Source organism: Triturus cristatus, chromosome 7, assembly GCF_964204655.1.
Source record: "Triturus cristatus chromosome 7, aTriCri1.1, whole genome shotgun sequence".
Classification (NCBI taxonomy): Eukaryota; Metazoa; Chordata; class Amphibia; order Caudata; family Salamandridae; genus Triturus; species Triturus cristatus.
Window position 1 is genome coordinate 1,444,520,896 of NC_140590.1, and position 27,342 is coordinate 1,444,548,237.

A 27,342-nucleotide genomic window follows, 5' to 3' on the forward strand; every position below is an offset into this window, starting at 1 on the left:
AGCCCAGACCCCGAACAGCATTTGCACCAAAGATTGCCCGCTTACACTCCACGAGTGTTCCGTGAGCTGGCCCTTTGTGTTTTCTCTTGAGGTCCCTTTGCGATCCCTAGTCCATCGGCTGGTGGGTCTCTGTGAAGGCAACTTAATTTCTAATTGGGCTTACCTGGTTGCTACAGACATGCCCTGACTCTCCATCGCTTGGGGAGTCCCCAGGACCTTGTTGGTCCGCACCGAAGCATCGTTTCTCTTCCTGTGTGGGTTGCTGTTGCCAAGGCTTGTTGGGTCCAATCCAGGCACCGACACCGCAGCACTCTGCATCCTTCGTGGGACAGCTCGAATCCTGCTCCTGGTCGTCCTCGACGCCTCCTGGTCCTCATGGCTGCAGAGTCAAGCTTCACCTCTTCGCACCTGAAACACCCGACATTGGTGGGCATTCGTCTATCGTGCCTCTGGTCACTGGCAAGTGACCGAGACTCTGTCCCCTCTGCTTTCAGGTTCTTCTGAACTTCGATCCAGGCTTGGATCACACCGGACACTCTTCGCCTTCCCGTCAGCAGCACTTTGCAGCAGATCGCCATTGAAATCAAGATGATTCCCGACACCATTTGACACCTATGCACCCGGCTTCCCTGGGTGAGGTAACTCGAGTACTCCGGTGCTCCCATGGGTGCTGGCCCTAGAACCCCCTAAGTATAAAGGGGTTTGCTTAAAGTCCTCTCCTAAATGTCCTTAGCTTCTAAAATTCCATCCTTGATTTTCCCATGGAATAGTACGGGGCTCACGGCTGTGTTCTCACACTGCACACGTCCCCCGTGGGTCTCCTGTGTCACTACCTTGGGTAGTTCCTTGGGGTCCCAGCGATTCTACATGCTCTAGGCACTGTGTCTAGTCCAGTCTTGGTTCTTATACCACTTTCTTAATATAAGGTTTGGTCCGCCCCTAGAGCCCATTGTATATTGTGCTATTTACTGTTGTTTTAGAACTGTATTATTGTGTGCCTTGCTCTCTAATCTCATAAAGGGATTAGTGTTTAGAATTAAATACATATAATTTATATATATACCTTGTGTGGTTCTCCTTTCATATAGTTATTCAAGAGGTTATAATCTGGTAAACCAAGCTGTTTTACACTCCTTCAAGACTTAGCCTGAAGGCTGCTCTCCATAGCTACCACTAGGATCTTTCAATAAAGGTTGTCTTTAAACCTATCATCAATACGGGTTGTTTGGACTGATGCAAGGTGTCCACTATAACTAGTGGACAGCATATGGCCAACTTCTCACAGATGCCGCGACCAATAGTCTGCGGGGTTGTTGGCCTCTGGACGATAGATGACTTTCAATCCATAGGGTTGCCATTGTACGGCCCATCTCTTGATTCTTGTAGGGGCAAGACATGTGGTGCATGTGAAGAAAGAGAAAAGAGGCTTGTGGTTGGTTACTACTTTGAATTGGTGGTCTCAGAGGTACAGGTGTAAGTGCTGACATGCCCACTCTTCCTGCTCGATCTGAGCATAGCGAGCGTCTGTGTCAGAATGTGCACGGCCGGCGTATGCTACCGGTACCCGCTGTCTGTCTGCTCCTTCTTGCATAAGTACAGCCCCCAGTCCCACTGGGCTTGCTTCAACCACTGAGTCTGTCCTCTTTCATGGCAGGGAATGCTTGGTCTGCTTTGGGTCTACAATACAGGCTAGGTTTCATGGTGGCTCAGAGGCAAGGTTGAGGGTAAATCTCCTACACTATGTCGCCATTCCCAGTAAGCTGTAGACTTCTTTTGAATTCTGGAGCATGGGTGCTCTCAGCATGGCTGCTGCTTTCTTTGGGTCAACTTTTAGTCCCTCTTGCAAAAAGGTGTACCCAAAGAACTCTATGGAGTCCCTGTAGAAGGAGCACTTGTTTTATGCAGCATCAGGCTGCTGTCAGCCAGGCATTGCAGGGTGGCTCTCAGTCAGACATGGTGTTCTTAGAGGTTTTCCGAGAAGATGAGGATGTCCTCGCTCAGGTTGATCACACCCATGAGTCCGGAGACGGTTTCACTGATGGCATTCTAAAACACCTCTACCATGGACGAAACGCTGAAGCTCAGTCTCTTGAATTACCAGAGGCCTATATGCATGGGAAAGGTTGTGATGTAGTGACTTTCTGGGACGAGTTGTAACTGTTGATAACTTGAGTTGAGATCCAGCTTCGAGAACCATTTTGCCCCATTGAGATCTGCCACATTACCATCCATGGTTGGTGCTATGTGGTGTTCTCACCGGATGGTTTGGTTTGGGAGTCTCATGTCTACGCACAGCCATATGGCTCCCAGCTGCTTCGGTGTCATAATGAGCAGGGATACATAGGGTGTGGGGCCGGTCACTTTTTCAATGACTCCTTGAACCACCAGTGCTTGCAGCTCACCCTCCACCTGTGGCCTCAGGTGGAAAGGGACTCTCATATGTCTTAGAGCAGTGGGTTTGACAGAGTCATCAATGTGCAGTTTGACCTACTTTCCCTTTAGCTTCTCCAGACCTTTGAAAAGTTGCGGCACCTCTGCGAGTAGGGAGCCTGCATGTGACTGATGCGCTTGTCTTATGAAAAACACCAGCTCAAGATCTTCAGCTGTGTGGCAGCCAAGTAGTGTGCCCTCTCCGCCTTCCGTGACAGGGAACTTTGCTTGTTTCGAGTGCCAATCGCTTGTGAGATCGACCTCTATAGTTCCTCTAAGTGGCAGCGGCTCTATCCCGCCATACGTGTAGATGCTCACCCTTCTGGGTGAGCGTGGTGGGTGTAGCATTAGCTTCTTGAGCTGCTCAGAGTACATTTCATTTACATACGCTCCCGTTTCGATGAGTGCCTTTACAGGAGTGCCTCTTATTTCCACATGCACATTGGGGGTGGCCACCTCTTGTGGCCCACTCTTCCAGCGAAGAATGCCGCGAAGACGTTGTCTTACTTCTCATCTGGATGGATGTCAGTCCCGCAGCTACTGGTAGCGCCATCTTCCCTTGGACTTCAAGTGATAACTGACATAGGGCCACGGTCGCTCTCCTTCGATATTCAGCAGTGGGCCTTGGACTCCCACTCTGGCATACTATTGCAAAGTGATTGGTTTTCCCACTTTTCAAGCATGTCTTACCTTTGGCTGGACACTTTCCGGAGGTCTTTTGCTCTAGGCTACAGTTTCCTCAGCTGTCACTTGGGTTGAGGTTTGAAACTTGTCGCGCTGAGCCTTGAAGTGTCTGTTTGGCGTCATCCCATTCTTCCTTGATGCTGGGAGTCTTTGGGACTCCAGGGGCATTCAGAGACATACCCAGGGCTGCTTCGATCTCATCCGCCCAGCTATTTGACAGTTCGTGGAACCGGGCTAAGACTAGTTTGTCATCCACCAAGATACCAGGTTGTCTCAGGATGATCCTTCGTAGCACTGCTGATCTGCAGCCCTGTATTATCTGGTCTCGAATTTCCTCCTGCTGATTGATCTTTATGCAGGTGCTTGCTAATTTTCTTAGCCTTGCATAGAACATGTCGACCGACTCCGTGTCCATTTGTTTCTCTTTGCGTAGATTGAAAAGCTCGTAGTCTGGGTTGAGCTGGGGGTTGAAATGTCTTTGTAACGCCCTAATGGCTGCGTCATAATCAGCTTCCTCTCCAGTGTTCAGTAGTGTTTCAAATAGTTCAGAGAGTTCTGCACCTCCAAAATGCATGAGTAGCGACATCTTAACGACACCATCTGTTTCTTGCGTGGCTTGGAAGTAATGCTGTAGTCACCTACTCTATGAATGCCACCTGGTCGCCGCTGTGGCCGGATCTGACAGTTCATCGGAGGGTGGCAGCGACATCACTGAGGCGAGTGCATATGAGGCTGGCTCAGGCCGAGCCTGGTTTTGTTGTTGCTGTGGCGCACTAATGCTGGGAGGTAGCTGTTTCTATTGTTCTTTGCGCGGTCTGCCACCTTGCTAACATGAGAGGGGGGCACAGGTACTCGGAGATACAGTGAGCAGGTAGGTTGAGGCCTGGCAGTGTGCTGTTACCCCCTTTTCTTTGTCTCTACGCAGTGTGCGCATGTTCTTTTATTGTTTCTTATTTTGCTGTTGTGCTTTGATTTCTGATCAGTCATTTACTTTCATTTCCCCTTTTGTTTTTGTTTTTCACCTTTCACTTTCTACCTTTCACTTTCGTGTTATTTATTATATTTCTCCTTTTTTTTGCTGGTCTATTTCCTGGTGGGTGCAAGTTGCAGCCTCCTTGAATACCCCTGCTCAGCTCGTGTTGCCTCTTGGGAGTGCTGACTTGTATATCTGCCACACCCTTGAGTACAGGGCCGCAGGCTTCTCCACCTCTCCTCCCTCGCTGGGAAGATGCGTGCCACGGTTGATTTAGGCAGCGTGTCGTGCTGTGACTGGGCCGCGAACTTCAGGTCACCCCCTCTGGAGTGAGATGGCCTCCCGCAGGCTGCGAGCAGTGTAGGCCGCATTAGACTGATGCCAGAGAGCAGGCGGGTGGGGCTGGGAATGCCTCAAGCGGCGGCGCAGCAGAATGGAGTCCGAGCACCATGTGCGCAGCTCTAGGAGGCCGCAAAAAGGAGTCAGCTGGGCCGCATGGACTACGATAGCCAATCTCCTCAGCCGCAATGTTGAACACGGAGCGCGTGTCTGCCCGGGGGCCCCTGGGCTAGACGCTGCAGGTAGGGTAGCGGGAGCCGACTAGAGCACGCCGCAGACACCAGAGCATACACTGGGGTCGTCAGGCAACACCGAGGGTGCGCAGTAGCAGCTAGGTACTCTCCCACACCCAGTCTTCCACCGCTTGTAAGTGATGCAGGCAGGGTTGGCCGACCTGGTCGCCAGTGTGGCAGGCAGACTGGTTGGCAGGAGTGCACACAGACCGCAAGCACAGCGACAGGCGCAAATGATGCATCACGTCGATTTATATACTGCCGGCAAGGGCCCGAGCAACTTCTGCCCTTTATTTATCTCCTTGGACCGAGCCCGACCCTCGGAGTGCAAAGGGGATACATTATATCATAGAGGCCAGGTGGCACTTTGCAGAGAGCAGGAGCAGCTGGTCAGGAGGACGATATTGGTTCTTCAGCATTATAGTTTATTTGTTTTACTTTTGGACAGTTATTATTACTGCAAAATATTTCATTGTTCAATAACGTACAATATTTGGAATTGAAAGACCATGGTCTACTCGTTAGGCTTGACACTTAACTTTTTGCTACGCCGATTATGATCAGGTTATTATTGATGAGGGTGGCTGGCCTTGTGCTGCTAACTAGACCCATGTTCACAGTAAAATTCTGCCATCTTGATAATTACATCTTTTTAAAACTTTTATTATTTCTGTCTTTTTTTTTTCTTTTCACTGAACCATATCCGTCAAACTTAGTTTATCAATAAATCTTTATGTAGTTCTAATCTTATCTGTTTTCCGAATGGATTCTTCAGTATTACTTCACTGTCCAAACCATGGAACCTCCTATTTATATAATTCCTGTTTTCATTTCAGAATGTTTTGCCTATTACGAAGTTTTTGTTCAAATACGCAAATCGCAAAAGCCCCACTAGCAGACACAATTCAAAGGCACCCATGCTATCTATCAAATGTTTGCAAAAGGAACTTCCCTCCCTCCTTTGTTGGTGTGCAGACGTCTGACAAGCACGCACAACAGGCATGCCCCATACGGGGCCTGCCTGTTGTAGGTAGGCCGGGGTGCAGAGGTAGTGCTGCATAGCCCCACACCAGCACACACAGCCAGCATTGGCCTTGTCCTGATACTTCAAACAAAGGTTCAGTACCCTCTTGTGGTTGGCGGGAGGGAATGGGTCCAAATGACATACCAGGCCCCTTGTTCTGCACCTATCCAAGTTATCTAAAGCTCATTTAAAATGGCTGCCCTTAAATGAGTTTCATTTAAAATGGCTGCCCTTAAATGAGTTTCCTATAAAAAGTTTGTTCACATTTCCATACATAGTAAAGGGGTACAAATTGAAAACTGTATTGATGTTCTAATGCATTCAGTGAGCATACCTACACTCGGCTGTGCAATAAAGGCAAAGGTGAGGTGAGGCCACCTTCTGCTGCCTGTCTGGCGACTCGTCATACAGTACATAAGTGTGGACACACCTACAGTGAGCGCATGTCTGGGCTTCGCCTTGCCACCTAGTGATATGTACAGAAATATGGTGGCTGCACCCATGAATCGGCATCTATGAGTACAAATGAACAACCACACCAGTATTCTGCATTAGCAATACACATAAAAATGTCAGTCTCAATAGGGCGTGGATGTTTAGGGCGAAGTGCCACCACATTAGCTTCTGGTGGGTATAGTTACATAGTAAAAAAAGAAACCCTGCTAAAGCTTGGACACAATGCCTTGTGCCTTGGTATTGGGAATCCTTTTTTAGTACAACCATCTCTCTACACAGTCACATTCCCACCATTAGACTCAAGGTTTTGGAAAGTTCTATCACAGTAGAAGGAATTTGCCTCTGTAAAGTGGCTGGAACCACTACTGAAACTGATTTGCTGAAGTTCATTTTCTCTACACTGTGTGAATTGTAGGTAAATGCATAATACATAATGCATGCAGTCGCCATGTGTTTCTATCATCGGCCTGTGTGTGTTGGCGTGTTTCTCTGCTTTCGCACCCTCTTCAGTTTAGTGTGTTCCCCTCCTTTCCTTTAGTCTCTATGCTTCAGGTCCATCCCTTTTTCATCTGTCATTCTCTTTGCAGTCACAGACCATGAACTACGTTGGACAGCTGGCAGAAACTGTGTTTGTGACCGTGAAAGAGCTGTATCGTGGCCTGAACCCAGCAACTCTATCTGGGTGCATTGATGTGCTCGTGGTGAGGCAGGCCGATGGCACTTTTCAATGTTCACCGTTCCATGTGCGCTTTGGGAAGCTGGGTGTCCTACGCTCCAAAGAGAAAGTGGTGAGCATGTTTTATTCTTGTGGCCAGTGATTTCTGGGGTTTTCATCTTTCAGTGCATTCATTTTACTCATTCGAAAGGACATAATGTTGCCTACTTACCTCTTTCTTTCGCTCATTGTCTTGATGCCCTTCTCAAGTTCGCCATGAGTTTTCCCTCACCTGTTGCCGTTCCTTTGCCCCTTTTTCAGTTACTCTCATCTAGTCTTTCCATTTCGTACCTTTCTCGTCCTTTGTCATCTTTCCTGTTCCTGACATCTTTTCTCGTTAAATGGATGACTCCAATCCTTCTGTTCAATGTATTTCTTTCTGATCTTTCTGTCTTGCACACGTCTCACCTATCCATGTTTGAACAGTTTCTCACACACCCATAGTCAGTTGATTTCTCACTCTCCTACTACCATCTTAAAATCATAATTTCTTGCGGTGATGTTCTCCCTTCTCTTACTTCCTGTCTTCTCTGTAGGTTGATATTGAGATTAATGGAGAGCCAGTCGATTTGCACATGAAGCTAGGGGACAATGGGGAAGCCTTTTTTGTCCAGGAAACTGAAACATATGAGGTGAGTGGATCTCGGGAAGGTAAGGAGCATTCAGTAACGTAAACGAATGGGCCATCTACCCTATTAACTCATCTTCATCATGCCATTGAGGAAGCAAGGAGAGACCACCTTGTGGGGCACAGCATATTGGAATATTGCAATTGGAAGCTGTGTGGGGACCTAGTGAGGCTTCTCTTAAATACATTAAGAAAGTTTTCTGATAGAGAAATCTAGCTGCAGATTCCTTAACTTTTGAATTCTCCCCAGGTGTCAGACTGGATCCGGAAATTTTTCAGCTGTCCCCCTGTGCGCCGGGGGACAGCTCCTTATGGCTTTGTGATTACATCGACTTCAGATGTGATGTCAGTGGAGTCATACAAGTTCCCTCCGGTGCGCGGACGTCAATTTCTTCTTTCCCGCGCTGCAATGCGGATCGGGAGAAGCTGCTCCTCGGGCTGTTTTTTTTTTATAGCGTATTTCCACAGGTTTTGTCTGTGGGGAACAGTGTGCCTATTTTTTCCCAATGTCGTCTGGCTTTAAGCCTTGTGGGCCTTCTACTCAGCAAATATCCGCTACAGATCCACACTCCATTTGTATGTGGTGTTTGGGAGAACACCACAACTCTGAGGATTGAGGCTTCTGCCAAAGGCTGAAGCTGAAGACACCCAAGGAATGCTGTATGAAGTTACTGGCAGCATGTCTGTCGTGATCCTCAGACTTCATGGCCTTGGTCTTCATCTTCCAAAACGGAGGTCCGTTTACGGGGCCGTTCCAGGAGCTCAAGCCGATCTCAGGGACGTTGCTATCCCGAGACATCTAAAGATAAATGCACGTGTATGAAGTCGCGGCAACCCCCGACTTAGCCACGTGGAGACTCCATCTCCCACGGCTCCTCCCGCTCTCCGGTTAAGGAGACCGTACACAACTCTACCATGTCTCTCCCCATCTTTCCGGAACTGGGCATCGATTGCCCAGATGGGGAAATACTGCAACTCTCTACATCTCATCTTTGGGCCCCTGCCTTCCTTTGGAGCACCCTCGGGTCCCAAGGAGGTGAGTGGAGTTACGGCCTTAGTGGTGCCATCTGAGTCATCAGGTTGGCGTCAGTGCACAGCCCTTCGGGGACTCCACCTTCGGCGTCCGTTCTTGGTCAGCTGTCCTCGGCATTGACGTTGATGGCACAGATCGAAGTCAATCCTCCTCATCTTCTCAACGCCTCGCCTTCTTGACATTGGGTGTCAACACAGCAAACTGAGGAGAATGTGGCATTTTCACTTCCTTCTCATGGTGAGACTTATGGGAGTCACCTTGTGGAGGGTGATATAACGGAGTCCGGGACATTTCAGATCATTTCTGAGATTAGTCCACCTCAAGTGAAGGAGAGTTCGATATCTGCACTTGGAAAGGCTTGTGGGCTGGAGTCTACCCCAGCCTCGTTGCTACTTCCCCTCCTAGTCTCGCTACTGAGGCAAGTTCCATCTTTTCTGATTTGCTGAGGAAAGTGGCTGCAGTTTTGGAGTTGTCACTGCCTACTGTGGAGACGGATTGATGTCCTTTATTAAGGTCAGACGGGGTGGAGAACCTGTTCTTCCATACAGTGTGGCCTTGTTCGACATTTTGTTGGGAACTTGGGCCAAACTTGATACAGGGGTCTTGGTGGACTGTGCTATATCTCGCAGGCACCTGCCTGCTCCTGGAGACCCAGTTTGTCTCCTTATGCATCCTAACACTCGTAGTCTGGTAGTTCAGAGTGCTGCAGCTTCACAGGATACGGATTCTTTGCCTAAGACTTTATTGAATACGGAGTCTAGATGCATGTGGCAAGCACTTGTTTCCCACGATTCATGGGATTCTTTGCAGACTATGTTGTCATCACTTCTAGATAACCTCCGTTCTGATATTGGGCAGCTGACTAGAGATGGCCATGAGGAAGCTAAGCTAATCATTAGGTGTGGCATGCCTACCACTGATTCAGTAGGTCGGGCCATGGCATCTTCCGTGGTGCTATGGCGTTGTGCATGATTAAAAACTTCAGATTTTACGGAGGCGGTCAGGGCGACTTTGGTCGATATGCCATTTGACTGTGCCCATCTTTTTGGGGCTCAGGCCCACTCGGCCTTAAGACACTTCTGGGATAGATGAATGGATATAGTGTCTTAATCCCTCTTTCTCTGTTTGTGTTCTTTAGTTGTCCCTATACTTGGGTTGTATAGGTGATACAGGATTTTTATTTCCTTGAGCTAGCCTTGTTACGGCATTGGCATGTCCGCCTTTTGGTTTCACCAGATTGGTGTTTCTACGATTAGCAGATGTTATTGTTTCAATACCGTACTTTAACAGTTTGTGGTAAAGGATGCCGGAGGTATGTTTTTACTTATACTTTTTCCTCTGAAATGGGGTTCATGCGCAAGAGGTCATTTGCAGGAGTTTCTTCCAGTAAGGGAGTTTACCATTTAACGTGCTTCTTCGAAGCAGTTCGGTATGCTGATGTGTATTGCTGTTGACATGCAGCAATTCATGTAGAGCATGTACTTAGGCCAATTATTAGACCTTGTATGCAGAGTGTATACCTGTATTTTTTGTATACTCTCAATTTCCACTTCAGGATAATTTTGATCTCTGGTTTGCCCATGCAGTCCTTTTTATCACTTGAGCGGATAGCAGTTGCTTTGGATAATGTTTGGGGTTATGCTTCCCTGTGAGAGGGGCAGGCCAGCTTTATTATGTGATGTGTTCCAAACCTGCGCATAGGAAAATGTTCTATGGAAGTGTACCCCCTTTTTACTCGAGACATTACTTTTGGCAATTCCAGGTGTCTGATTTGTATTCTTTTGAATAATTAAAATCTTGGTTTCCTCTGTTTTTGGGTGTTATTTATTCTTGTGTTCAATGTTGGAACATGGTTGTCCTGTGAGCTATCTTCTGAGGTTATATGAGATGCAGCGGCGGAGCATTTACCTTCGGGCTGTTGACGACCATGTCTTGCATGGTTGAGAAGATTTCTGTTTTTTCAGAAGAGAAGGTTCATCTTTTGATCCTTCTTCGCTTTAAGAACATCCTGGATATTTCCATATTCGTTGGCTTCAGCACTATGGATAGCCATACATTTCCTGTCAGGAGATTGGATGTTCTCTGTCTTTTTGGGGACATTTCTCTTTCTCTATTACGAACTTGTTATTTTCTGTATATTACAGTCCTTTAAGTGATCATAGAATGACTTATTATCTGGTGCTTCCTGTGTTCTTCTGGAACTGAATATGTATATTTGATTCCTTGTCTGCCTTATGGTAAGATGAGATTTTGGTTCATATGCCTTGTGGACAGGTACTACAACTGGTTTCCTTTTTTTGGGGGGTGCTTTCTATGGCTTTGGTTTATCTTATTCGTCTTGGGCTTCTGGGCCAAGTGTGGTAGTAAGTGCTTGCTGCTAGCAAAAGCCTAATTTTCATGTGCGTTTACTTTAGGTAGTACAAGCCTGTTAGCACTATGATAATGCCGTCTATGAAAAGTATCCTAAGTCACCCAAGGTGTTTCATTAAGGGTGTAATATCTTTCTTGATGTTCTATTTTTTTTTAAATCTTTTTATTTCATACCCAGAAAATACCATTTACAAGAATAAATATAAACAAATCAGATCATAAAGCAGTTAATACAGTACACAACGATTCAGAAAAACAGGAACATCATATATCCCCTAATCCAGAATAAGAACAATTGCTAAAATGAAATTTATTCAGCTTTGGAATTCTAAAAATTAAAACCAAGCGTAAAAGTCAAAATCTTGCTATTCATCCTTACGATGTAATTCTAATAGGATTGTGCAAAAATGCAAATACATATACTTCACTTGGGAAAATAGGCACCATAGAAACCTGAACCAGCATAACCATACTTGCTAAAACATGGCGTGTACGATTGTAGGTTAATAGATTAGGCCCAGGCAAGGTAGTATTACAATTCAACCTTATAGGACACTAGACTCTTGAAGCCCTATTCTTCTCGCTTAGCAGGAGCATTTGAATGGGGAAGCCTTCCATCTCCCTACTTAAAATCCCCTGCCTTCTCTGCTCCATTCAGAAATAAGGTCCCATATTTTCCTCCCCCGAATTCTGGCCTGCTTGCTCCTGCATGCATACAAAGCAGTCTCTTGATTATATACTCCCAAGAAGTCTAGCAAGCCACATCTGGAAGGTCGGAGATTCTACATATTTCCACGTAGCGGCTAAAATTATCCTAAAGATTGCTGCTAAAAATAAGCACTACTCTTGTACAGTATCAAGCCCCAAGAAGCGATCGTATCCTAGAATCAGCAGGGTAGGGGTCAGTTCCAACCTAGAGCCAAATAATCTTTCCCAAAAGCCAAGCAGCCCCTTTTTTAATAGGGACAATTTATCGCAATCATAAAACATATGGATCACTGTAGCCGGTCCTGCCCCACATCTGGGACATTTATCATCTGCCCTTTTCCCCCAATTAAATAATTTATGAGGTGTAAAACATAGAATAAATATAGTTTTATACAATTGTGCCTTTAAGCTAGTGGATAAGAGTATTTTAGCAGTTAAAGATAAGCTCATATAAATATCCACATCTGGGTTATCTGGTTTCATTGCCCAGGCTGTCTGTCTTTTCTAGGTCATCTGGTAATTCATCTAATAGTAAGCTGTAGATGTTCCTAATTTTACTTGATAACCTAGTAATAGCTTCCATCGTTGGTATCTTATCTAATATAATCGCTGGTCTACATGTGGTAAGAATACTCCTAATCCGCACATATTTAAAATACTGATTATTTGGAATTCCAAACTCCTGCTGGAGCCTGGAAAATTGAGAAGCTAGCCCTCCCCCATAGAAATCTCCAATTGTAACCACACCAAGCTCTTCCCATCCTTTCCCCAAAGCATCATAAAACAGGGGTGGGAATAGCGATGAACGCCACAGGGGAGTATAACGACAAACCTTCGATGTTGCCATGAATTTTGACACTTGTTTCCATATCTTCCATGAGCTATATATTACTTTGAAGCGGACCTTTTTATAATGGCTCTGCTCCATTTGTCTCAATAGTAACCCAGGAGCTTCCTTCCCTATAGCGAGTCCATATACTGAGGGTATTCTCGCACCCGATCCGTTTCGCTGTCTCTACTTACAAACAAGGTAATCATCTGGTGGAGAAGGGCCGCCCAGTAATATAATGTAATATTTGGGACTGTAAGCCCTCCTCTATCTTGGAGGAGGGTTAAATATTTTAAAGCCCTTCTCACTTTCCCATACTGCCAAATAAAATTAGAGAAGATAGAGTCCAGAGTCTTCAATAGGTGGTCATCCACCGCATGCAGAATTGAACGAAATAGATACAGGATTTAAGGCAGCATAGTCATTTAAAAAAAAGTTCCCTCTCCAAATTATAGACAGATGTAGCCCATTTACTCTCTTTAAATCCATGGCTATTGATTTAACTAGAGGATCAAAATTACTTTTCACAATCTCGTCCACTTTCGAGTAAATACGAACCCTGAGGTAGACTGTTGATTCTGCTGAGCAAAATAACGATGCATTAAACCCAGATCTGTGACTGGGGGTGAATGTTTTGCCAATGTGCAACATTCCGTCCATCATCTTGTGTGTTTTGCTGTTCGCCCTATGTGGGAAGGGTATGCCCAGACGTGGGTCCCTGCCTACTACGCCACTGGAGTTAAGCTATCCTGGCTGAAGAGGGGTGAAACCCCTAAACCGGTCCTAGGATGCTTGATTCCGGTCCAGGGAAGACATGGCTTGGCAGTTTGGGCTGGACTGTTCCCATGAGGCACAGGGTCAAGGCTGATTTGCATATGGCTATGTCTGAACTGGGGTGGCGTGGTGAGCAAAATAACGATGGATTAAACCCAGATATGTGACTGGGGGTGAAGGTTTTGCCAATATGCAACATTCCATCCATCATCTTGTGTGTTTTGCCAATTCTGCTTGTCTAGAATCAATAAAATCGATATTAACTGTGCAAATAACAATTGTCTTTCCTTTATTCAGTGCATACCCTGATAGGAGCCCGAATCTCTCAGCTATCGGGATCATTTCCCTGATTGCCTCTGTTGGATCAGTGGTTAACACCGCAACATCATCGGTATAAGCCTTTAGTCTCATGTCCCCTAGTTACTACAGGTTTAATCTTCTGGGACTGCAAAAGCTTAACCACCAGGGGGTTTATATACATAACGAATATAAAAATCCATGCTGCCAGGGGGAGACCAGATGTCCTATAACCCTCCCTAACCTGTTAGCCAAAATCTTCGAATAGATTTTTGTATCTGAATTAATTAAAGAAATTGACCGATAAGAGTCTGGATTATCTATTGGTTTTCCTTTCTTTGAAAAGATAATAATATCCGTCTCTCTCCAGGATTCTGGAAGGTTTCCACTATATTGAGCACCCCTGAACAGATCAAGTAAAAGAGGGACTATCAAAGTTCCTAATATCTTGTTTATCTCCAGAGATATCTTATCAGGGCCAGCAGCCTTCCCTGAGGCCATTCCTTGCAATGCTACCTGAACTTCCTCTAATGAGATTTATTTTTCTAGATCTTCTTTAGGTGAACTATCCAACCCCTCTCCAAGATCGGTATTGGTCGCCATATGGGATATATCCTGTTGTATCAGTTGTACCCTTATCTTGATATAATATTTGATAATCCTGAAACCCCCTGATTATATCATCTGCATCGGTATATGTTTGTCCATTTATTTTAATAGAGGGTATTAGATTCAGGGTTGTTTTCTGCCTGGCGCAGAGAGCTAGTCTCCTCCCAACTAGTTCTCCATTTTCATAGGAATTATTCTGCTGGGATTGATATTCCTCTGCCGATCTTTGCGTTAGCTTGCTGTTTATTTATTTCTGCCTTAAGGGCAATTATTTGATACTGAATTTGAACCACCTCCTGCCCCTGCATTATTTGTGAAACATGCTCTTCTTCTGCCTCCGCTAGGTTACGCATCAGTTGTTGATTCTTAGACTCATGTTGTCTCCTTGCCCTGGCGATGAAGCTAATTGTTTCACCTCTAAGGCCAGCCTTAAAATAATCCCACACAATCCCCCTGCCAGCACTGTATCTATTTATATCAAAATATTCTTGTGACCAATTCTTAATATGCTGGATATAATCACTATTTACGACGAGTTTCCTATCGAAGGACCATTTGCTTCGCGTTCTTTTAAATCTTGCAATCTCCAAAATTAATGGGCTGTGATCAGAGATCACCTTTGGAAATTTCCTAATGCCTGCTCCATTGAGTGGATCCCTCGTACCAAGAAAATAATCAATCCTGACATACTTCCTATGCAGACAGGAATAGTACATATACTCGGAGTTGTTTAGATTTTTCATTGCCTAGATATCAACCAAACCATTACTACTCTTAAGAGATGTTCGTGTCAGGATTGGTACAGATAGGGTTAGAGTTCCTCAGTTGAGGCTACAACCCAATAGTCAGTTTAGGCTTGTGCTGGGGAGGCGTAGAAGCGTTTCAGTAAGATCGCTCTCCGCTATCCTTCGTACCTGGATGGGTTAGGTTTATTCCCCCCGTACCACCCAAGATGGCCGCCGGTTGGTCCTTAGATTCCCTAAAGATTCACTCTGATAGTGTTGTAGTGTTTAGGAGTTGATGTTGCGCGCGCGCGTTTCCAACGCGGCGCACTTCAACCGTCAAATCCTGTCGAGTGGCGGTGTTCTCTCGAACTCCGTCTCTTCAGGAATTTCCCCTGTCAGAGTTAGATTCTTCATAGTCCATTTTGGTTGCACTACGGTGCGGCATTCTCTAGTCCCTTCAGTAGGGAATATCCTGAATCTCACAGAGGCTTCCGTTTGGTGTTTCCGTCCAGCCCCAGAGAGACTTTGTCTTTACCTCACCCAGTTCATAGTGCGGAGAATAGTTACTGGCATCCCTTACCCCCCTGACAAGTACTTCGTCTCGACGGAAGAAGAGTCGCATGAGAGGCGAGTTGTCAAGGACATTCCAAGAAGTAAGTGTTGCCAGAACTGGCAGTTATTCGCATCGTCTTCAACTCTATGGAAGCATACTGTGACTTGTGTAGTTAAAAGAGACAAGCCAGTCAGTCTTCTTGTTCAAGAGTACAGTATTTGGAGTCGTCAGTCAGCAGCAGTTAGCCGCAAAGTTCAGCATAAAGAGATTAAGAAGAGACAGAGAGCGGAGTGAGTAGAAAGAGGTTTTTTTCCAGCTTGTGGCAACTTGGATACAATATTCTATATATATATATATATAAATATTAAGAACTTTCCTATCATCATCCATCAGCGGATTCTTAGAAAGAACGAAGAACTGAATCAGAACATAAAAGAACTTTTACACACTTTGGAATTGATGGTAACCCCCCTATGTGGGTAGACAGGTAATGGCAGTCCTGTAGAGCTAGGGTGGGGGCTTAGGCAAGATTGGTTTTACATGTATTCTTTCATTGTAGGAGTAGAAGCACGTAAACAGTACAGCTCCTCTTCCACTAAGAAAAGCACCTAGCAGAATGAGAACAGAGAGCAGCTACACACTGTGTCAGGACAGGTAATGGTGGGGGCCTTAGTCGGTTAAGTACAGTAGAGTTGGGTTTTGATAAGGCTGTTATTGAGTAACTCTCGTTACAGGAGTCTTACGGAAGGTGCCCCGAGACCAGTCCAGAAGAAGACGCAGTGCAGTCTCTCTTGTCTGTCCAATTCCCCTTTCCCCCTCTCTGCTGCTCGTGAGCCTGGAGCTCGCGGCAGTGGAGTAGGGGAGTGGAGATCAAGCATCTGTTCCCGTGGAAGCCAGACTTCAGTACAAGGTACTTGACAGATTGAAGTGCCCATAAAAGACTGAATTCCACCTGAGCACGATGGCTGAGGGAATTGACGTGAAGGCTCTAGCCACAGTATTAGATAGCATACAAAAGCAGTTGAGCGATACCATGGAAGAGAATAAGTCCTTGAGAGAGGAGTTTAGGAAGTCAGCCTTAGATGCACGTCATTTGCGTCAACAGTTTGAAGAATTCTCCGGGGGGTCCCGTCAAACTGTCCAGGAAGACAAACCCCCCTCTTTTGCCCCTGCCCCCTCAGCTGCCGAACTCACGACACAGGTTATCCACGCCATCTCCCCAACAATTCCATTGGCAGCTCCTGAAAGGTATAGTGGGGACCCAAATAAGGCTCAGATTTTCCTCACGCAATGTTCATTACACTTTCTCTGTAGGCCCATCATTTTTAAGGAAGACCAGTCTAAGGTGGCGTTCATGCTGTCGTACCTGAGTGGAGATGCCGCCGCCTGGTCCATGCCGTTGGTGAACAACAATGACCCCATCTTATGTGAGTTTGAAGGATTCAAGAGAGAATTTCTACGGATTTTTGATAGACGGTCCATCTCTCAATCCACGGACAATGAGTTATTAGACCTTAAGCAGGGAAGCCGTGAGTTAGTGGCATATTTGGCCCAATTTAACAAACTAATAGTGGAGACAAATTGGCCAGAAGCAAAACGAGCCGCAATTTTTTATCGTGGTCTCAAAGATGAGCTCAAGGATGGGTTATCACAGATTCCAAAACGTCCCACGGAGGTTTCCGAGTTAATTGACCTGGTTCTTCAGATTGATCAGCGTCAAAGTGAGAGGAAGAACGAGAGGCGAAAAGAGACTAGGTATATACCTCCCCGTTTCGACAGAATGAAAGCAGAAGGATCCAAGCCCAAAGAGACTGCATCAGAAGAGGAGCCTATGCAGATTGGTTCCGTGAGAGGACCCTTGTCTAAGGAAGAAAGAGAGAAGAGACGCTTGGGCAGGTTATGTATGTACTGTGGAAACTCGGGTCACTATGTGAAGGAGTGCCCAAGGAAACCAAAGAACAATTCATGGGTAAAAGATCGGCTCCACCAGTAGAAGGGGTTGCCCTGGTGGAAGCGAAGGAACAGACAACTCCCGATCTGAAATTGGTGGCAAACACCTTGCAATCTGCGGCCCCACATTTAATTTTATCTGTTCAAATAAGATTTGGAGGGCAGATCAAGGAAGGAATTTCCGTCATGATCGATTCAGGGGCCACAGGAAATTTTTGTGACATTGGATTTGCAAAGGCTTTGGGAATCACCTTCGTGAGGAAGGAACATCCGGAACCGGTACGTGCGGTGGATGGAACAAGTTTGTCTTCTGGACCTATAGTCTTTGACTCCGAGGAGATCGAGTTGTACGGACCAGGTCAACATTTTAGCTCCTTGCAATTCAGTTTGATCGATGCTCCTCAATTTCAATTCATCTTGGGTCTGCCGTGGCTCACGGAGCATAATCCTCTGATAGATTGGGCCCGACGATCTATCCGCATGAACTCGGACTATTGTCTACGACATTGTTTTCACCCAAATCTAGAACCGACAGTAGTCTCACAGGCCCAACAGCTAGCAAGTGTTTCAAGAACCATCTGTGTGGTGGATACTCAAGAAATTCCAACTGAGTATGAAGATCTTGCCTCGGTGTTTGATGAAAAGGAAGCGGAACGTTTACCCCCCCATCGTGAGTACGACTGTAGAATTGAGTTGGAGCCGGGAGCCTCTTTGCCCTGTAGCCGAATTTATGCGCTATCAGAAGCAGAAAATGTCCACCTCAAGGAATATCTGAGTAAATATTTGGCCAATGGCTTCATCCGCCCTTCACAGTCTCCGGTGTCCTCTCCACTCTTCTTCATTCCAAAGAAGGATGGCCAGCTGAGAACTTGCATAGACTATCGCGCCCTCAATCTGGTGACCAAGAAGAATCGATATCCCCTGCCCCTGATTTCGGAGCTCTTGGATCAAGTAAAGGGAGCGAAGGTTTATACAAAATTGGATTTAAGGGGCGCCTATCATTTGGTGCGCATGGCAGAAGGAGAAGAATGGAAGACGGCTTTTCGTACTCGTTTTGGATTGTATGAATATCAAGTCATGCCCTTTGGTTTATGCAACGCTCCCGCAGCTTTCCAGCACTTTGTAAACGATGTTCTGCGGGAATTTTTGGATCGATGCGCAGTCGTTTACATTGATGACATCCTCATCTTCTCGGCCAGTTTTGAAGAACACATTCTGCACGTCAGATCCATCCTGATGAAGTTGCTGGAGAACCAGCTTTTTGTTAAATTGGAGAAGTGTGTGTTTCATTCCACACAAGTTGAGTTTTTGGGGTTTGTTTTGTCTCCAAATGGTGTCTCCATGGATGAATCAAAGGTCAGAGCCATCAAGGAGTGGCCCTCTCCGAGTTCAGTGAAAGAAGTTCAGAGTTTTCTCGGATTCGCCAATTTTTATCGGCGCTTCATAAAGAACTTCTCAGAGCGAGTTTGTCCTCTCACTAGACTCCTGAAAAAGAAGACCAAGTTTGAGTGGAATGCTGAAACCGAGGCAGCTTTTAGGGAACTCAAGAGAATTTTTGTGTCTTCCCCGGTGCTGCTCCATCCGGATCCTGGAGAACCCTTTTTTGTGGAAGCAGATGCCTCCAATTTGGCCATTGGAGGAATTTTGTCCCAGCGCCATAAGCAGACGGGCCAGTTACATCCAGTGGCTTTTCGTTCGCGGAAATTAACGGCTGCAGAAATCAATTATCCTATAGCGGATAAGGAACTGTTGGCAGTCAAGGATGCATTCTCGGAATGGAGGCACTATTTATTGGGGGCCAGGCACGTGGTGACCGTTTTCACGGACCATCGGAATCTCCAGTTTTTGAAATCCGCCCGCACCCTTACCCCACGTCAATTGAGATGGTCTCTATTTTTTGCGGATTATAACTTTGTCTTAACTTACAAACCTGGATCAGCCAATGGTAAGGCGGATGCCTTATCCCGTTTGAATGTGAGCGAAGAGATCAAGACAGTGGAGAAAGGAGTAATCATTCCAGCAGATCGAATAATCGGAACCCTCACCTACACAGATATTGAAGAGAAACTACAAGATCCATTGTCCCCAGAGGAAGTGAAGGTTTGGACTGCTAAGGGGGAGAATTTCCAAGTTAAGGATGGAAGGCCCTATTATCTTGACAAATTGTTTGTGTCGAATCTGGATCTGCGAAGACAAATCATTGAACACTTCCATGATGAGCCCTTGGCAGGACATAAGGGGGTGAAGAAAACGATGGAGTTGATTCGTCGCGAATTCTGGTGGCCGGCAATGGAAGCTCAGGTGCGGCAGTATGTGGCCACTTGTGAGTTGTGTATCAAGGGAAAGACCCCAAGGAGGGCCCCTCAAGGTCTTTTACAGCCATTGCCTCCAGCCCCATATCCCTGGCATACCATCTCCATGGATTTTATCGTGGATCTTCCATCCAGTGGGGGTCTTTCGGTCATTTGGGTGGTGGTGGACCTTTTCTCTAAAATGAGTCATTTCGTCCCTTTGAAGTCTCTTCCAAACGCCACACAGCTTTCCAATCTGTTCACACAACACATAGTCAGGGCGCATGGTATTCCCAAGACAGTCATTTCTGATAGGGGCCCCCAGTTTGTTTCTCGTTTTTGGAGATCTTTCTTGAAAAGGTTGGGGGTTGACTCCCGTCTGTCCACCAGCTTCCATCCAGAGACAGATGGACAGACGGAAAGAGTAAATCAGGAATTGGAGCAATACTTGCGCCTGTTTTTGATGGATCGGGCAGGAGAGTGGCCCGACCTGATTTGGGCTGCAGAGTTTGCTTACAATAATGCCGAGCATGCTTCCACAGGTTACTCCCCTTTTTATCTGAATTCTGGCAGACATCCAAATACACTGATAGACAAAGAGAGCAGTAACGTTCCTGCAGTGGAGATGGTGGTACAAGAACTACATGAGGCTTATCGATTAGCTTCCAGAAATTTGTCTAAGGCTAAGGTTTCTTATAAGAAGCAGGCAGACAAGAAGAGGCGGCCAAATCCTGTTTATGAGAAGGGAGATCAGGTTTGGGTTTCCACTCGAAACTTACGCCTAAGGGGGAACCGCAAGTTTCAGCCGAGGTTTGTGGGCCCTTTTCGGGTAGACCGAATGGTGAATCCAGTCAGTGTTAAGGTTTGTCTGCCACCCAGGTTAAAGATTCATCCAGTTTTCCATGTCTCCCTGCTTCAGCGTAGTCCAGTGGGAGTTAGAGTCAGGAAGTCTCCCTCATCAGTTTGGGTGCAGGGAAGTGAGGAATTTGAGGTCAAAAGAATTCTGGACTCTAGGCTTCAAAGAGGGAAGGTATTCTATTTAGTTGACTGGAAGGGTTATGGACCAGAAGAGCGTTCTTGGGAGCCACGTTCCAATATCCATGCTTCCCGTTTGCTCCGAGAGTTTCATCGAACTCACCCCACTAAGCCCAAGGAGGAGAGGAGGGGGGTTTTGGTGGGGGGTACTGTCAGGATTGGTACAGATAGGGTTAGAGTTCCTCAGTTGAGGCTACAACCCAATAGTCAGTTTAGGCTTGTGCTGGGGAGGCGTAGAAGCGTTTCAGTAAGATCGCTCTCCGCTATCCTTCGTACCTGGATGGGTTAGGTTTATTCCCCCCGTACCACCCAAGATGGCCGCCGGTTGGTCCTTAGATTCCCTAAAGATTCACTCTGATAGTGTTGTAGTGTTTAGGAGTTGATGTCGCGCGCGCGCGTTTCCAACGCGGCGCACTTCAACCGTCAAATCCTGTCGAGTGGCGGTGTTCTCTCGAACTCCGTCTCTTCAGGAATTTCCCCTGTCAGAGTTAGATTCTTCATAGTCCATTTTGGTTGCACTACGGTGCGGCATTCTCTAGTCCCTTCAGTAGGGAATATCCTGAATCTCACAGAGGCTTCCGTTTGGTGTTTCCGTCCAGCCCCAGAGAGACTTTGTCTTTACCTCACCCAGTTCACAGTGCGGAGAATAGTTACTGGCATCCCTTACCCCCCTGACAAGTACTTCGTCTCGACGGAAGAAGAGTCGCATGAGAGGCGAGTTGTCAAGGACATTCCAAGAAGTAAGTGTTGCCAGAACTGGCAGTTATTCGCATCGTCTTCAACTCTATGGAAGCATACTGTGACTTGTGTAGTTAAAAGAGACAAGCCAGTCAGTCTTCTTGTTCAAGAGTACAGTATTTGGAGTCGTCAGTCAGCAGCAGTTAGCCGCAAAGTTCAGCATAAAGAGATTAAGAAGAGACAGAGAGCGGAGTGAGTAGAAAGAGGTTTTTTTCCAGCTTGTGGCAACTTGGATACAATATTCTATATATAAATATTAAGAACTTTCCTATCATCATCCATCAGCGGATTCTTAGAAAGAACGAAGAACTGAATCAGAACATAAAAGAACTTTTACACACTTTGGAATTGATGGTAACCCCCCTATGTGGGTAGACAGGTAATGGCAGTCCTGTAGAGCTAGGGTGGGGGCTTAGGCAAGATTGGTTTTACATGTATTCTTTCATTGTAGGAGTAGAAGCACGTAAACAGTACAGCTCCTCTTCCACTAAGAAAAGCACCTAGCAGAATGAGAACAGAGAGCAGCTACACACTGTGTCAGGACAGGTAATGGTGGGGGCCTTAGTCGGTTAAGTACAGTAGAGTTGGGTTTTGATAAGGCTGTTATTGAGTAACTCTCGTTACAGGAGTCTTACGGAAGGTGCCCCGAGACCAGTCCAGAAGAAGACGCAGTGCAGTCTCTCTTGTCTGTCCAATTCCCCTTTCCCCCTCTCTGCTGCTCGTGAGCCTGGAGCTCGCGGCAGTGGAGTAGGGGAGTGGAGATCAAGCATCTGTTCCCGTGGAAGCCAGACTTCAGTACAAGGTACTTGACAGTTCGTGCCCAATATACTCCTGGCTTTCGTCCATGGTATGCCCCTTGGTTAAGCTGTCCCTGTCGAGGATCTACAGAGATATTAAAATCTCCACATAGGATTAATGGGCTAGGCCATGCCGCAAGTTCCAACTCAAGATCTTCAAAGATCTGAGGATTGTCCTGATTTGATCCATAGATCGCACACACTGTGAGCCCTGCCGCTAATTCTACCATAGCCCACCTCCCCAATACGTCGGCAGCCTTGTGTTTCGCCTGTCCCAAGGTAGTTTTTGCTAAAATAGCCACTTCCTGAGTGTTTGAGACATGCATACCAGCATATTATACCCTCCAATACCCAACAAACCCTTTTTCCCCCATGGAATGTGGGTCTCCTGTAGACACACTACGTCAAAGGCATTTGTCCTCACATATTCGGCCAGTCTTGACCTCTTCACTCTATCATGCAATCCCACTACGTTCACTGAACAGATAGTTATCCTCCCCATCTGGATTTAAATTTGTGCACACCTAGAGTTCCTCTACTTCCTTTTTCTCCCTCCTTTGGTACAATGATCTGTTTTCCTCCTTTTACTTTTATTTGTGTACATATTTCATTTTCAGCTCTGGGTATGTTTTTTCTTGGGTTTTCGCCCCCCTCCCCCATTCCCTTCCCCCTACCCAGCACCACCCTCGAGAGGCACTCAGACTTAAGTCTGTGCACGATGAATGCGCCGCACAGAACCGAGAGCCCTAAGAAAACAATTTTTTAGTCCCTTCACCCTTATTTTCCCTAATACATGCTGTAGTTAATTGGAAAAAAAAAACAACCTTACAACACCCTCCCCGCTCATACACCCCACACACATCCTCACACTTTACTTTCTTATTTAAAAAAAAAAAAAAAAGTCTCCCATGTTCAATCCTTTTCTTTCTTTCTTTTCTGAATAGGTGTAGCCTTGTCTTTTCTATCCTGTAAGGCTGTCCAGGTATTCTTTAGCTTTAATTTCTGACACAAAAAATCATGTTTGCCCCCTCCCCAAATTACTTTTAACCGAGCTGGATTATTCAAGAAAGCTTGTGCATTTTTATCCTGAAATGGTTTAATCAATTGACGCAATCGCCAACGCCTTTCGACTTTTGTGTGGTAGAAATCTGGTCAGACGAAGAAGGAAACCCCATCCCTTGTTCTCTTTGCTTCGGATCTGGCCTTTTCGAAGATAGCTTGGTGCAGCAAAAAGTTACCAAAGTATACTAGAAAGGCCCGTGGTAAAGTACCTTCCCTCACTGGTTGTTTAAGCACAAAGGGGTTTCGATGTGCACGCTGCACCTCGTGAGCCTAGTTCCATTCTGTTAGCTCTGGGAACGTATCTCTTAGCAAAGCCACAATGTACGAGCAGACATCTGACATCTCGGGAACACCGAGCACCCGCAGGTTGTTGCACAGCTGGCGGTTCTCGTGCTCCTCCAGCTTCCATTGTACATCGACTAGCTGAGCCTCATGAGATTTAGTTAGCGCCTGGGTGGTTATAAAGTTGGATTCTGTAGTAACAATCCTGGTCTCAAGATCAGTCAACCGTTCCCGATGACACTACAGGTTTTTGTCAGCTTCCTTACCACACCCTGCAGCTTTCGCATTGCTGACTGGGCCTTGCGTCCATCTTGACGCATCTCATCGCGATGCATCTATATGGCCTGAAAGATGGCTTCTAAAGTTGGAGGGGTTGATCCACAGGTATCTGAGACTGGATGCCCACTGTGCGGGGGACCGACAAGTTTATTAATAGGAGTGTAATCCCAGGTAAGATCTCTGCCTCCCGGCTTTCTTCGTTATCTCAAGACAGTTTCAGCCTTGGCACCATCAGCCTCATCCATATCACTGTTACTAATATCTGTAGTAGTGGCCGATCCTTCCTCTGATCACTCGCCCCCATCTGACACAGAAAATAAATTGTCACTAGGCTCATTGTCCAGATCCTTATCCTTATCCAGGTCTTTCTCTACATTTAATTTGTCAGCCAAGCCAGTTCCCTGAGATTCCTCTGTCAGGGTTACACATGCTAAGCTTAATTGATTTTCCGACCTGTGTAGAGACTCTACCTGAGGTGCCAGAGGTAGGGGGTTTGAGTTAGACTGACGGAGGGTCCCCACGCTCCCACCCGGATTTGCTTCACGTAGGCTAGCATCAAGGTTTCCTGAGTATAAAGTGTCAGTGCCACTCCCCCCGTTAGCTGTCATTTGGAGAGGGGGGATATCCACTCGCGGCCTAATGCCTACCTTATTTCTCTGCTGTATTCCGATCCTGTCCATCATCAAGCAATGTAGGAGAGCCGACTTCATCCCTCTACTCCTCCACACTGTTGTCTGGGCTGCCTCTGGAGTGTCCTACATTGCCCTGAGACTGAGCCGTCCTCCCTGCGGGGCCTCTCAGCAACTCCACCACCGTAGGGCCGACCGGGCACACCTTCACAGCAGCCCCGCCTCTTCCTCTCTTCTCCTGTGTTATCTCGGCTTGCTGCCCTCGGCGCCCCTGCTGAGGCATCTCTGCAGGCGAGACCGCCGCGGCCACAGGGTCAGCACTCCTCTCCTCAGTCTCCAGCTGGCCCCTCGGAGCGTGACGCGCAGCCTTTGCCTTAGTGGTACCTCCAGCTGGTTTTGGACCCATATCCACAGTCTCTACGGGCGCCGATACCCCAACCAGGTATGATTCGCTGATTGGGCGTGTCGGTACAGCTGTAATCAGCCTGTTGATGTGGCTCAGAACCGCCAGTCCAATTATCGTGCCTATCAGGTGCACATAGCTCCCGAAAGCTCTTGGGGGGGGGCCTTGTACTGCTTCACTTCTTGTCTCGAGGGTTATCGTAGCATATCTCCTATTTATCCCAGCATGTAGTCGGACTAGGGCTCTTTACCGGTCATTGCGTTGCTATGGTCTCAGACGACCACCATCTTGCCTGTCACCATGGGCAGCCCATATCCGTGAACCACTTCCTTGATGTTCTATTGTATGGTATTTTGGGACTGGATTTTCAGTTCCATTTATTCATGTGTGTGTATACAGAATTTACATAAATGTGTTGTATATGTTGAGATATAGTTTGGCTATATGTAATAAGAAGGATTTGTCATTCTGTTTTTAATTTCAGATCTATATGTATGTGCCGATCGTGAGTGGAATTGATCAATGTTTAGAGTAGATTCATATCTGTTTAATTGTTTTTTTTCTGCCCCTACAGACACTTTGCATTGTGTGAGCCTTCGGGTGGCCATTTTATCTAAAAAAAAAAAAAAAAATGTGTTTTAGGAAGGGACTGTGACTTTCATTGAGGTTCATCCATCTAGATATTTGCTCTGATCTTCCTGACCTTGCCATGAATGGGTTTATTCATCTTGGTTTTAATGGGAATGTGATTTAGGAGCCCTTCTTTTCTGGAGTTATTGGTACAGATTTCCTTCAGATATTTCTTTACTGATTTAGAGACTTTGCTTTTAGCCCTTCTTGTATAGGGGTTCACTTACCCTATGGGGGTTAAAGCTATTGTCTGTCAAACGGACATCTTCAGACAGGGTATTTTCTGGTTTCCTTTGAGGCTTTTGCTTTTCTGTACCTGTGGGGTTGTTGCTTATTTACATTGGCTGTGGTTGGTATCATGGTTTTAGAGAGCCATGCTCTTTTACATTTAATTCCTGCACATGTCTGGTCTGTGGTGAATTTCGACCAGCTGGTTCTCTTTAAGAGCATTTATTGGATTAGTTTGCAGGCCCTCCCCTGGATGAGTATAGCTATGGTATTTAATTCTAAAGTTAAGGAATCTGCGGCTAGACGTCTCTATTAGAGGAACAAATTACTTACCTTCAGTAACGTATTATCTGTGAGAGACACAATAGCCGCAGATTCCTTAACAGCCCGCCCATCCTCCCTGCTCTGCGTACGTTCTGTAGTGTAAGGGTTACATCCTTTTCAGTACTGGTTTTATATATCAGTGATCATTGTTTCACGTATTGGTGTGACTTAACAGACCATTTGGTCTTACTTTTTAAATTTTGACTTTTTATTGTCCTACCCTTCATTTCCAGATGCTTCGTCCCACCATTTGGTCTTTCCTTATGGGCCTTCTTCTGGTTATTATCATACTATTTATTTTCATTTTCTAATTCTGTTTTTTAGGAGTACATTTATCTTTTTTGGCACACTGTTTCCACAGCCAGATTCTATAGTGGCACCGCTTTTGGAGCAGAAGGTTTCACAGAAGAAACTGACTTCTGCGCACCGGAGTCAACATCATCACGGAGTCATAAAGCCCCATCCCCTGGCATGCAGAGGGACTGCTGGAGATTTTCCAGATCAGTCTGAAGCCTGGGGAGAATTTAAAAGTTGAGTAATCTTCAACTAGACTGTGTCTCTACCAGATAATGCATTACCGTAGGTAAGTAACTTGTTTTTTTGGTGCATTCATGGCCTTTCACTCAAATTTATTAGGAATGTCCTTTTGGGATGATAGGACAGACCAATAATAGGTCTCTTATTTATTAACGAAAGAAAGATATCTGATGTGAACAATAGCAGTAAAGTGACGTGATTTATTTTGAAAGTCAAGAGATATAAATGTGACATTTTTACACTAATTCTGGAGATGCCTAATTACTGAGATCTTCGAAGACTCATATTAGCCTTAGAAAACATGGATGAGTTGAAAATAGAATCCACACTCATATGAACTGCAATACCGTAATGTGGGGCACTGTGCTTCAGAAGTGCTCATCTTTGTGACATGCAATATGAACTCCTTGCTTAAATATGTTACTATGAGATCAGTTGAAAATTGAAATCAGATTATAGCCAAAGATTTTCTTTTAGTAAAAAAAATTGATCACCGTGTTTTCGTCATATCTCTGGTTGCACCATTATAAATTTCAAGACTCCACTTCATGTCTATAATTTATTTTAATCTCTATTACATTTCGGAAGAGCCGTTAAAAGGACAGTCCCTTCTGCACTCAAATTGTGGCATTATTCAATACCTCATAGAGGACCAGGGTTAACAAACAGAGAAGCTGTTAGGAGCCAACTAGGTTTGCTCTTGGCCTGGGTGGAGTAAAAACTCTGCCGCGCTATATGGAGTTCTGCAAGTGGTGGAGTGCGTTAGGTCGCGCCTTT

At 45.9% G+C, this 27,342-nt stretch overlaps 1 protein-coding gene across 6 annotated transcripts in view; it reads left to right on the plus strand.

Annotated features, from left to right (window-relative positions):
* Positions 1-27,342, plus strand: part of LPIN3 (lipin 3) — a 319,561-nt gene that overhangs the window by 178,887 nt on the left and 113,332 nt on the right. For all 6 annotated transcript variants that reach the window (XM_085619183.1, XM_085619184.1, XM_085619182.1 and 3 more), the window contains 2 exons: positions 6,727-6,927; positions 7,391-7,486. In XM_085619183.1, coding sequence (XP_085475309.1) covers positions 6,736-6,927; positions 7,391-7,486 — 288 coding nt within the window. In that variant the 5' untranslated portion in view covers positions 6,727-6,735. The remainder of the gene's footprint in view (positions 1-6,726; positions 6,928-7,390; positions 7,487-27,342) is intronic.